Genomic DNA, 13,064 nt, shown 5'->3' with positions numbered 1-13,064 from the left:
AAGCCAACTTATCAAAGAGGAGCCAAGAAATGCACAAAAGCCAGTGATGGACTTGTGAGTAGTAGGACAGCCAGCCCAATCACTATCACTAAAGGCTTGTAGTTTGAGTGTAGAGGAGACAGGAAAGAACAGACCATAAGCTAGACTACTTTTAATATACCGAAGAACACGATGGGCAGCTTGAAGATGTGTTGAAGTTGGTTTGTCAAGAAACTGACTTAATTGCTGAACAGCAAAAGATAAGTCAGGTCTGGTAGAGGTTAAGTAGAGGAGACGTCCAACTAACCTTCTGTAAGAAGTGGGATCTGAGAGAAGATCACCATCTGTGTTAGATAACTTCATGAAAGAATCCATCGGTGTAGTGGCAGGTTTACAGGCTAGATAGCCAACGTCTGATAGGATTTCAAGGGCATATTTACATTGGCAGAGAGAAATGCCATGCTTGGAACGGGCAACCTCCAAACCAAGAAAGAATTTGAGATCACCGAGATCCTTTATTTTGAAGGTAGCATCAAGGTAGGCTTTTACACGATCAATTTATGGAGAATCATTTCCTGCCAAGATAACATCATCAACATACACCAAGAGAGCTGTAAGAGAACCATTATGGTGTTTAACAAAAAGTGAATGATCAAAAGATGATTGAGTGTAGCCGAAAGATAGTAGAGCAGAAGTAAGCTTGGAGAACCATTGACGACTGGCCTGTTTGAGTCCATAAAGGGACTTTTGAAGACGGCAAACCTGATTGGGATAGGAAGAGCTGAAACCTGGAGGCAAGACCATGTAAACTTCTTCAGATAAATCCCCATGCAGGAAAGCATTATTCACGTCAAGTTGTTTCAGGTACCAGTTCGAAGAAGCAGCCAAGGCCAGAAGGAGTCTAACAGTTGTAAGCTTAGCTACAGGAGAGAATGTATCAAAGTAATCAATACCTTCGGTTTGGGTATATCCTTTGGCAACTAAACGAGCTTTGTAACGCTCAATTGTGCCATCAGCCTTTCTTTTGATCCGATAAACCCATTTACAGCCAATGGGGGTTTTTCCAGGAGGAAGATCAGTGAGAGTCCAAGTATTATTCTGGTTTAAAGCAGAAATTTCAGCTTGCATAGCTGCTTTCCAACAATCATGTTTGATGGCTTGATTGTAGGTTTTTGGTTCATCAGTTGTGGAAAGGGCAAGGGTGTAATGTAAGTGTTTGGGGGATAAGCCAGAATATGATAATACAGAGGATAAAGAATAAAGAATACCTAACTGGGAAGTGGAAGCTTCAGCTGCTGTGGCCAAGTTGCAATGATAATCATGCAGATAAGAGGGAAGCTTACGATGCCGATGAGATATGCGGGTGACAGGTTGATGAGAAGAAGGAAGAGAAGTGTTTGAAGAATTGGAAGAAGAATGATCTGGTGGTTGAGAAGAAAAGACAGAATCAAAAAAGGGTAAAGTGCTGTCACGAGGTAAAGGAGTAGGAGATTGAGAATTGTCAACAAATGGAAAAGTTGACTCATAGAACAAGACGTTTCGGGAGGCAAAAAATTCTCTGGAATGTAAGTCCAGGAGAATGAAACCTTTGGTGCCAGAGGGAAAGCCAAGGAAAAGACACTTTCTAGCCCGAAAATCAAATTTTGTTCTATGGGCTGATAAAGTAGAAGCAAAGCAGAGGCAGCCAAAGGTTTTTAAGGAGTTGTAATCTGGGAGAGTATTTTAAAGCAATTGGAATGGGGATCTGTTTTGCAATAAGGGAGTGGGAAGCCGATTTATCAAATGAATGGCATGACCAATAGCATAATTCTAGTACAGTTTGGGTAGGTTAGACTGAAAAAGCAAAGATCGGGCAACATTTAACAGGTGTTGGTGCTTTCTTTCCACCACACCATTTTACTGGGGTGTCTCAACACAAGAAGTTTGGTGATAAGCTCCTTTCGAAGCATAGAAAATAGGCATGGTAAATTCTGAACCATTGTCAGACCTAATGGCTTTAATTTTGCTGGAGAATTGAGTTTCAATAAGTAAGAAAAAAGTTTGAATTAAATTTCTTACTTCTGATTTTTGTTTAAGTAAGAATATCCATGTGAACCTTGAATAATCATCAACAATAGTTAAAAAAAATCTATGGCCATGAATGGAACAAGTAGAGAAAGGACCCCAAATGTCTACATGAATTAGATCAAAACATGCACTGGTTTTAGTATTACTAACAGGAAAAGGTAATTTCTTTTGTTTAGCCAAATGACAAACATTACATGCTTCATTATTATGGAATTGAAGATTAGGAATACTAGAAGATAAGAGTTTCATTCTAGTATCTGAGATGTGTCCAAGGCGATGATGCCAAAGATCAAAACCAGTAGTTGTTGAAGCTAAGGAAGTTGAAGCAGGTAATGTGAACTGAGTAGGTGGCAGAACATTGGAACTGCATGATTTCGTCATTGCATACAGGCCATCAAGCACTTTAGCTGAACCAATCGTCTTCCATACAGTCAGATCCTGAATCAGGCAACATGAACTTTGAAATATTAAGCAACAGTTTATTGAAGATGTAAGTTTGGTTACAGAGATAAGGTTGAAAGAAAATTCAGGCAAGTATAAGACATCTGTGAGAATAAGTTGGTTATTTAGGCAGACTGTTCTAGCATATTGGGCAGTGATTTTCGATCCATTTGGTAAAGTGACTAAGATTGGTTTAATTTGTTTGTAAGTGTCAAAACATGATAAAGAGTGTGTAATGTGATCAGTGGCTCCAGTATCTACTATCCATAATGGAGATTTAGAGGTACATGATAAAGCTAAATGAGTAGCTGATATGGAAGAAAAATGTGGGATTAATGTTGGCTGATGGGGTTGTGACACAACTTGGTTGGTAGTATATGAAGGTTGAGCAGAATTTGCTGGTTGTAGTAGAGCCAATAGTTGTTGATATTGTTGTGGAGTAAAGGAAACAGTAGAACCAGAGTGTTCTTGGTTTGAACTTGGCATATCAGAATGTATCTGCAGACCTTCAGTGTTATTGTTTTCTTCTGTGGCAACTACATTGTGGGCAGTAGAATTCCTAGGCTTGTATCCTGGAGGGTAGCCATGCTTTTTATAGCATGTTTCTATTGTGTGTCTGGGCTTACCACAGTAGGTACAAAAGCGATTATCCCCTCCACCAGAAGATTTGAGTATACTTTCTGCCTTGTTGGTACTTGGAAGACTGAACACTCTGCTGTTGAAATTGTTGCTGGGATTTTGAAGGGAACTGAGCACTTTCTCGATCAGATCTATTTACGAATACCTTGGCACCTCCCAAACTCAATTGTCTTTCTTGTTGAACAACTAAAGAGAAAACCTTGTTTATGGAAGGCAGAGGATCCATCAGCATGATTTGTGATCTTACAACAGTGAAAGAGTCATTCAAGCCCTTTAGAAACCTTATCACATAGTCATTGTTTCGATAGGTTTTAAAAGTGTTCAAGATTCCACAAGAACAAGGAGTGGAACATGTGCATAATGGAAGAGGAAAATGCTTCTTCACCGCACGTTGGTATAAATTTTCTGGCAAGAGTGGTTTGCAGTCTTCTTCGCCCACCACTGCAATCATTGAGCGATATTGGATGTTCCTTCCACCAATAAAGAAATCAAATTTTCTTGTAGATTCAATACCTACAACTTCAGTGTCTTCAATGAAAAAAGAAACAACTCTAGAGTCATGAGGTTGATCTTCTCCCTCCATTGCCTGACCCTTGTCTATGCACTTGAAGTTGTAGATGTCCTCTTCGTTGTATTTCGGCAAGTGTAGTTTGATATCTTTAATCTCAGTGGCGATTCCATGTCGTAGCTTTAGAATCTTTATGAAGTCGATGCTTTATTAAGGTAACTAATGACAAAACTGATTCTGAAATGATTCTGAGAAATACTTCTTCATTTAAGAATCAATGATTTACAGAATGAAAAATTAGTTACCGTAGCTTAGTCCCTTAAACAATGTGTTATTGATAGCCAACTCTTATCTTAGCTGAGCGGATTAACGGACTTCTAACTACTAACAGACTCTAACTACTATTTAACAAACTAAACAGATTAAAAATTACAGTTATCAAACTGCTAACTAATTGTTAACTAACTTGATAACAGACTAACTAATTAACAGATCATTCGGTGATGCTTCAGCTCCCTCATGCTACATGTGCTGCATGATTTCGTTCGTTGATGTTTCAGCTTCAGTTGCAAGAGCCCCCCGCAAGTTGGAGAATGGATACTTAACATTCCCAGCTGGACAGATTAGCGCGAAATGGTGCAAGAGAAAGAGCGATGAGTAAGGTCGGCTAACTGATCAGAAGAAGAACATGGCATGAGATGAAAAGACCTGATTGAACCTTCTATCGGACAACATGGCAGTCTATTTCGATGTGCTGGTACGCTCATGGAACGTGGGATTGGCAGCAATCTGAAGTGCAGACTTGTGTCACAGAAGAGCAAAGCAGGATGGGAATGATGACATGAGATCTTGAAGTAGGTATGTAACCATGAATTTCACAGTTGTGGAGGCAAGAGCACGATACTCAGCTTCGGAGGATGATCTGGACACAGTGGTTTGTTTTAGCAAGCCAACTATCAAAGAGGAGCCAAGAAATGCACAAAAGCCAGTGATGGACTTGTGAGTAGTAGGAAGCCAGCCCAATCACTATCACTAAAGGCTTGTAGTTTGAGTGTAGAGGAGACGGAAAGAACAGACCATAAGCTAGACTACTTTAATATACCGAAGAACAGATGGGCAGCTTGAAGATGTGTTGAAGTTGGTTTGTCAAGAAACTGACTTAATGCTGAACAGCAAAAGATAAGTCAGGTCTAGTAGAGGTTAAGTAGAGGAGACGTCCAACTAACCTTCTGTAAGAAGTGGGATCTGAGAGAAGATCACCATCGTGTTAGAGAACTTCATGAAAGAATCCATCGGTGTAGTGGCAGGTTTACAGGCTAGATAGCCAACGTCTGATAGGATTTCAAGGGCATATTACATTGGCAGAGAAATGCATGCTTGGAACGGGCAACCTCCAAACCAAGAAAGAATTTGAGATCACCGAATCCTTAATTTGAAGGTAGCATCAAGGCAGGCTTTTACACGATCAATTTCTGGAGAATCATTTCCTGCCAAGATAACATCATCACATACACCAAGAGAGCTGTAAGAGAACCATTATGGTGTTTAACAAAAAGGAATGATCAAAAGATGATTGAGTGTAGCCGAAAGATAGTAGAGCAGAAGTAAGCTTGGAGAACCACTGACGACTAGCCTGTTTGAGTTAAAGGGACTTTTGAAGACGGCAAACCTGATTGGGATAGGAAGAGCTGAAACCTGGAGGCAAGACCATGTAAACTTCTTCAGATAAATCCCCATGCAGGAAAGCGTTATTCAGTCAAGTTGTTTAGGTACCAGTTCGAAGAAGCAGCCAAGGCCAGAAAGAATCTAACAGTGTAAGTTAGCTACAGGAGAGAATGTATCAAAGTAATGATACCTTCGGTTTGGGTATTCCTTTGGCAACTAAACGAGCTTTGTAACGCTCAATTGTGCCAGCAACCTTAATTAAGTAATTTTTTTTAAAATGTTTTAAATAAAATAAATTATAAGATTATTTTTATTTATGATAATAAAAAATGGATTTATAAAAAAAATTCAGATAATTGATGATTAATTACAATTACTACCAGATTAGAATGATGCTAATCCAACTATTAAATTATTTTTAGAAAAAAGTTTATTTGTTTACTCATAAAAAAACCTGTAATACGTAATAGCAGAGAAGTGAATTTAAGAGAAATACACTATTCAAAAGGCTTACTTGTTTTAGGAGACTGGCCTATTGATTCTGTGAGTGATGAGGATACTTGTTACTTGCCTCAATTTCTTTAATAAGCTCCTCAAAATCTTCTGCCGAAAGAGATGACAAATATTTACTAGTATAAGCAAAGTTTTCTCCTCTAGATGTTTGTTTATAGTTGACACGTACTTGTGGAATGTGTTTAGTGACATTCTCCCAATTCTTATTTTTTATCCTGCAATAAACCTCCTTCAACATCATACGAATTACAAGTCTCTTTAGGTTATTATGATGCTCAATACCAGTTGGAATCTCCTTCAACAATAGGCATGGTCCAATCAACAAGAATGTAAGACTAGGCATTGCACCTTCCTCTATCATCATGCATTTCAATCCTTTGAAGTCGTAGAGATACAAGTATTGGAGATTTGGAAACCAACCTTCTTTGAAATGCAATTGTTCATCAGAGTCACGCACAAAGAGCATAAGCACCGATAAATTAGGCAGAGCTTGAAGGATTGTCATGGAATCATTGGTACAACCAACTAAATTCAATTGTAATCTGATTAGATTGTGAAGTTTAGAAATCCAAACTATAGAATTTCAATAAACATCCCTGCCAAATCAAATCATTGAAGACATAAAAGAGGAGAAGCCAAGGATTGTATATCAAAAGGCTCTTCTCCACTTGTCAACGCTTGTACACTCAAACCTTCAAGGTTTTCCATATTTTGGACAATAGCAAACAAATCTTTCACATCTCTATTTGCGACCCTAATGCCAAACTTTCTCATCTGCCTTAGTTTCTTCAGCTCTTCAAGTACTTCAGTGTTTCCATGAACATGTCGTAGCTTCCGCAACTCCGTTAAAGCCCCAAAACCTTCTTGTATTTTTGCTCTACTTCCGTAAGGACCTTTGTTGTCACACCGTTTTGCAATTAGATAGCGCAATTTTTTCAAATTCTTGATCTCAACGGGGAGCTCACTCACAAAAGTCCACTTCAAATTAAGAGTCTCTAAGTTGAGAAGCATGCCTATGGACTTGGGAAGTTCTTTAAGTTTTGTATTTTTCAAACTTAAGTAGTGCAAATGGACGAGCTTTCCCACTCCATCAGGAAGACAATCCAAAGGGGCATTTTCAAAATCAAGTATCTTTAAAAGCTTGAAATTAGCAACAAATATAGTCGTGAAAGTCTTGGGCAATTTGTCTACATTGAAAAGACAAATGGAACGGATCTTTGAATTTTTTATGCTCTCTAAAACACCGTTAGTACATTTGTGTATTGAAATACGCTGAGTTTTACTAAAGTGACTAAAGTCTTTTTCATTAAAGAAATGACAAAAATCACATTCCTTCATCTTTTTGCGAATAATCTTGTACATTAGATCATGAACTCTACAACTTCTAGCTCGTCCAAAAGGTTTTCTCTCTGAAACTTGAACCAAGCTTCTGTCAATAAGTTCTTTCATGTATTCTTCAGTAACATGCTCAGATTGAAGGTGATTGTTGCACTGAACAAAGCCTTCAGCTACCCAGAGGCGAATTAATCTCCCAAATCTAATTTCGTAGCCTTCTGGAAACACACCAAAGTATAATAGGCATGACTTGAGAGGGTGAGGGAGATCATAATAACCTTCAGACAAAACTCTGTTACAATCTTCAAGACGAGAATCAGCGCTTAATTTTGAGCCAAAATCATCAAGTATTTTTTTTCCATTCATAAAGATTCTTGTTTTTTCTTGAGAGAAGCCCACGTATCGCAGCAATTGCTAGAGGTAGACCTCCACATTTTCCAACGATACGTTCGGATAATTCCGTCATGTTTGGAGGACAACAGCTATCAATGCCAAAGGCCTTTCTGCAAAAAAGTTCCCATCCCTTCTCTGAAGACAAGGGCTCAAGCATGTGAACATGAACTATTGAGAACGGCATGAATTCAGCAACTGCTTTATTGCGTGTCGTTAGCATTACTCTACTATTTTTTTTTTTGTTATAAAGTAAAGCATGCTCTACATCTCTCCAAAATTGAACACAATCATGTAACACTTGTCCTTTAAGTGTTCCCTCAACTTCATGATGAAATCCTTCTCTTCCATTTCGTCTGCCTACGTTGAGTGGACCCTATTGAACGGTAAAGTTCTCGTAAAATTTTCCTTAGTAAATCTTTTTTCAAGTATTCTTTCCCAACTGTGATCCAAGCCTGGTAATCAAAATGCTTCTTCACCGCATCGTTGGTATAAATTTTCCTGGCAAGAGTGGTTTTGCCTAGTCCTTCTTCGCCCACCACTGCAATCATTGAGCGAATATTGGATGTTCCTTCCACCAATAAAGAAATCAAATTTTCTTTAGTAGATTCAATACCTACAACTTCAGTGTCTTCAATGAAAAAAGAATCAACTCTAGAGTCATGAGGTATGACTCTTCTCCCTCCATTGCCTGACCCTTGATCTATGCACTTGAAGTTGTAGATTTGTCCTCTTCGTTGTATTTCGGCAAGTGATAGTTTGATATCTTTAATCTCAGTGGCGATTCCATGTCGTAGCTTTAGAATCTTTATGAAGTCGCATGCTTTATTAAGGTAACTAATGACAAAACTGATTCTGAAATGATTCTGAGCAAAATACTTCTTCATTTAAGAATCAATGATTTTACAGAATGAAAAATTAAGTTACAGTAGCTTAGTCCCTTATATACAATGTGTTTATTGATAGCCAACTCTTATCTTAGCTGAGCTGGATTAACAGACTTTTAACTACTAACAAACTTCTAACTACTATTTAACAAACTGAACAGATTAACTAATTACAGTTATCAAACTGCTAACTAACTGTTAACTAACTTGATAACAGACTAACTAATTAACAGATTCATTCGTTGATGCTTCAGCTCCATCATGCTGCATGTGCTGCATGATTTCGTTCGTTGATGCTTCAGCTTCATCATGCTGCAAGAACTAACAAGACCTCTGCCATGAGGAAGTCTCACTGCCTTCATTGTGTACTCATCAATGGCATCTTCAATCCGGAAAGCTTGTTCCCTCAATTGTTTCACCCAAGTTTTGACACCTTCGTTGCCCCCTGTTTCTCCTTCTTGTGTAGCTCTTGTATCAGCATCCTTGAGAAAAGATTTGATGCTTTCCAATTCACATTTGATGTCTTCAACTCCTTATTTCGCATTTCCCAACAACTTGATTTCTTGGACGAGCAAAGAACTCAAGATTTGTATTTTCAGAGTTCACTGCACCCTTTGCCATGTCTCACCTTTTTCTTGATACTCACTGCATTGATATCAAAAGTTTCTAAAATTTTTGCTTCACTAGTTTTTTTTTTTTTTTAATTCATAATATATGTATTATTGGGGAAAGCACAGTATGAATTATTAAATTTATTTTGATATTTTCTATCAATCTATGATTTTTTTTTTTTTTTGGTATCATCAAGGTTGGCTTGCTTAATACAATTTTAACAAAGCATACATCTCTATGTCCTGAGCTAAAAACAGAATTGTAAATCTAATCCAACCCAAATTAATTTCTTGCTAATCTATTTCTACAAAACTTATAATAGAATGCATTCAATAACTAAAATGATTTTGTTATGAAATTCATATTTCTTGTAGTGATAAATAAGCATAAATTATAACTACTAAAGAAGCAAAGTTTAATTGATTACCTATTATTGGATGATATTTGAATGTGATCCAAGAAATAGCACCAAGATCTTCTTTGTTTGTAGAAGCCTTTCAATTCAAAAAATAAAATTACAGAAACAACAGAAAACTGGCACCTTCAAAATTCTGTGAGCCACTAATCAAAATTCAAGCTATCAACTGTTTTAACTTTAGAAATAGTGAATAGTTCAGAATTGTACTTGAGACGAGAAGCCAAGTTGTATAAGCAACATCAAGCAGGGGGGGACTTCCGTTGGCCCTTACATACTAGTTTTCAAAAGGTGGGAATTGGTTGAAACTTCTTGGAAGGGAAAAGAACTTTTCTTTATTCATCTTTTGGCGATTTGAAGTAAAGTATCTATGCTTTGTTTAATTGCCAACCAAACACTATCTTAATTTTGAGTTTGCTTTGTGCCTTGCCTAATGTTCATTCTTTCATTTCAATTACTCTCGAGAACATTATGTGAGTTTTATATACAAATAAAAAGCTCTCTATGCGGATAGAGTAAAACAAAAGTTCTATAGAAACCCAAGAGAAAGAAAAGAATTCAATATCTCTTGATTCTTGAACAACATAGGGGATACAACTATAACGTCAGAAACAAGACACTCTCAATTCATATTACAAGTGAATTCAGATGTTAACTCTGTGTCTTGATACCAAATCCCATCATACTACAAATTACCTGGACAATGTAACAAGTAATTAATACATTGACAGATTTGTACTTCACCACTATGACAAGGATACAATGTACTTCATCAGTTTATTCTCACGACTATACTTCATTTGTTCGTGGCAGTCATTTCAAGAATATAACGTTGTTGGTTAAATTTAAAAAATAAAACGTTTATATTATTCATAGGATAAATAAGAAAAGGAAAAGCTTTACTAGACAGAAGTTTTGTCAAGTCTATAGACAAGATAAATATATATTACACATGAATAATACTACACTTACAAAATCCTCATACAAGAATGTGTGTACAAAGTGATATGTCATACTGTGATTGGGAGAGTGAATTTGTAAAGTCAACTTTTTAACTAAAATCAAATTCATTGTCTAATCATAGTATGACACGTCACTTTGTATATATATCTTTGTATGGAGACTTTGTAAATATAGTATTACTCATTACACATTGATTGCCCACTTGTGACTTTGAGTCCACACTATTCAATGAAATTTTCCATTCATAGGCAACCTTGTTCTTGTTTGAGAGAAGACCAACCACTGCTACAATGGCTAACTGTAATCCTCCACATTTTGAAAGGATGTAATGGGACAACTTATTAGTTGTAAATTGGCCATATTATTCTACCAGCATGATAAAATAATCGAACTCAACTATACAATCATTTGCTATGACAAATAAATGCAGACTCTCCATAACTGAATCAGTAATCAAAAGAAGGGAAAACAGGGGACTCTGTTTTTTATTGGCGAAGCTTTCCACAAAGGTTTACTACTCATTGACCTTTTTTAATTGAAAGAGTAAAGCAGTTATACTTTCTTTAACTTTCCGATTCAATTGAAAGTCTATTGAACCGAGGATGAAGCTGCCTTTGAGCTGGGGATGACCTCTCCCAATGCTTTGAATGTCTGTTGTGTCTTGCATCCAATACGACCCTAACAGAAATAAGCAGTCACTTGAACTAGTCAACATCAGTTTTCCAGATTGCAAATCACTAAATTGTCTAAATTTCTTCAGTCATCAAAAAGAGGAACACATAAAATACAAAAAAATTAAAAATCACTGATATAATAATTACATAGAAACTTCTTAATTTAAAACAAATTATAGGATACCTACTGAATATTTTTGACCCACTTCTGCAACATAAACAGTCAGCTCAATTAGTTAATGGTTTTATCACATATACATAATCTGTCGATGATTTATCAAGCATACCATTGTTGAAACGCCAAACTTGTACCATATTAAGATCTTACAAGGATTAAAAAAGAAAGAAAAAAAGAAGCAGCAACAATGTTTTGTAACAAATATTTACAAGAAATGTTCCACCATTGGAGACGGACATGGGTTATTCCCATCACTGACATTAACATATTAACATCTTTCACAGTAGGTAAAGCTTGGCATGAGTTGCTTATGTCAAGAAGTGCTCACAACACAGAAAATGATCCCATACCAACCCTAAGGTGTCCTTAAACATATTATAGATAGTATCAGTGTCCACCTTCTGTTCCTGGAAATTGCTAAAAAAGAAACAATAAACGCATGTAAGATCTTCCATGTACTGAAAAATAAGCTAATGATAAGCGCAGAAATATGAAATAAACAGAAGCAACTGCTTGCTCCATATGATTCATTGCAAGCCAAAAAAAAAAAAAAAAAAAACATTGAACCTTAAAAAAGCTAAACGTAAAATATTTTCATTATAATCTTCCGTGCTGAAATTCTTCATAAAACTTTTGGAAAAATTTTGCATTTCATTGAAATTTTCTATGCTGAAATTGTTTTGCAACTTTACGGTGAAACTAGAAACAAGATCTGGAAAACAAGCACTTCAATGATAAATTTTTGAATAGCAATAATTTCAACATTTATTAAGTGCCACATGAAAAGAGAAGGTCAAGTGAAAAAGTTGAATGCAATAAATAACAATTACCAGTATGTCTGAAGCTAATCGCTTCAACTTCAGAGTAATCTCCAATGCAGACTCCCCAGTAGAAGACTCAAAACTAAATCGATCAGCATGTCTTACCTTGAGCCTCAGTGATGAGCTTTCATACAACTTAACTTCTGTGTGCCAAACCCCACTAACACGATACCGAACCCTCGAGTTTGACTTCCCTAGGGGCCATCTCAAACCACCCTTCACTCCTGGATCTAAAACAGCTGAATTAATCAGATTTCTAAGGCTCTGCATTTCATCATCCTGGAAGAACGCATATAATCGGTTTGATCATAGATGTCATTCTCAGGGATAACTGAAACAGATATAAACTAAAACATTGGAGTCTCAAAAGATAGACTCCCACAAATAAGGAAAAAAAAAAAAAAATCAAATAAGGAACCTCATTGTACAAAGCAAAAGTATTAAAACTTTTTAAGCCTACGAGTTGGCAATTAAAACTTTGATTCTGATGATTTTGTTTTTTACTTCAACCATTTGTTAACTTTCATGATGTCTGGAGGGAAAACTCTCATAGATTGTAATCCTCAGTGAAAAGGTATTATATATATGACTGTATGTTTAACTCTTTGAGCTTTGTCTTGTATTTCTTCTTTCTTCATCCTTTAGAAAATAGACCTTGGCCAGACAAAATCAAGTTATAGAACATAGATTTCCTTCTACTGCTTTAAAGTTGTTTTTTTCTTTGTTTGAAATTAATAAATATTCTGATTAGTAACAACAAAGATAAAATTAACATGATCAGAAAATAGAAACAAAGTTATGCAAAATTATTCTACCTAAAGCATCTAATGCGTAGGTTTGCACATTAACTTACAGTTAAGTCAGCGAAAACACTCTTGGTCCATAGCATCAGCCTCAGTTCTAAATTCTTATCCACGCATGATATGTCTATGACCGTTTGACGAGCATGGTTTAGTTCAATCTACAAGAAAAATATC

The 13,064-nt window shown here is 36.4% G+C and overlaps 2 protein-coding genes across 2 annotated transcripts; both read right to left on the bottom strand.

Annotated features, from left to right (window-relative positions):
* Nucleotides 1-6,421: 6,421 nt before the first annotated feature.
* LOC116142363 (disease resistance protein RPM1-like) lies at nucleotides 6,422-7,760 on the bottom strand. The gene is made up of 2 exons (XM_031427787.1): nucleotides 7,547-7,760; nucleotides 6,422-7,449 (listed from the first exon to the last, which is right to left on the bottom strand). The coding sequence occupies exons 1-2, from the start codon at nucleotides 7,758-7,760 to the stop codon at nucleotides 6,422-6,424; spliced, it is 1,242 nt and encodes a 413-aa protein (XP_031283647.1).
* A 3,465-nt stretch (nucleotides 7,761-11,225) lies between these two features.
* On the bottom strand, nucleotides 11,226-13,064 carry LOC116142390. The gene is made up of 3 exons (XM_031427810.1): nucleotides 12,941-13,064; nucleotides 12,097-12,366; nucleotides 11,226-11,673 (listed from the first exon to the last, which is right to left on the bottom strand). Exons 1-3 carry the CDS (start codon nucleotides 12,974-12,976, stop codon nucleotides 11,575-11,577), a joined length of 405 nt encoding a protein of 134 aa, XP_031283670.1. The 5' UTR covers nucleotides 12,977-13,064; the 3' UTR covers nucleotides 11,226-11,574.

The sequence above is a fragment of the Pistacia vera genome, unplaced genomic scaffold, assembly GCF_008641045.1.
Source record: "Pistacia vera cultivar Batoury unplaced genomic scaffold, PisVer_v2 Contig407, whole genome shotgun sequence".
NCBI classification, from domain to species: Eukaryota; Viridiplantae; Streptophyta; class Magnoliopsida; order Sapindales; family Anacardiaceae; genus Pistacia; species Pistacia vera.
This window is presented reverse-complemented; position numbering and strand designations above follow the sequence as displayed.

Excerpts from the sequence above, each read along its gene's own strand:
- LOC116142363 (XM_031427787.1), bottom strand. The coding sequence starts at position 7,760 with ATGCTAACGACACGCAATAAAGCAGTTGCTGAATTCATGCCGTTCTCA. Across the intron at positions 7,450-7,546 it reads TCTAGCAATTGCTGCGATAC|ATTGTAACAGAGTTTTGTCT; the intron begins GTGGGCTTCTCT and ends CTCGTCTTGAAG.
- LOC116142390 (XM_031427810.1), bottom strand. The coding sequence starts at position 12,976 with ATGCTATGGACCAAGAGTGTTTTCGCTGACTTAACT. Across the intron at positions 12,367-12,940 it reads GTGTTTTCGCTGACTTAACT|GATGATGAAATGCAGAGCCT; the intron begins GTAAGTTAATGT and ends GCGTTCTTCCAG. Across the intron at positions 11,674-12,096 it reads GATTAGCTTCAGACATACTG|GAACAGAAGGTGGACACTGA; the intron begins GTAATTGTTATT and ends AGCAATTTCCAG.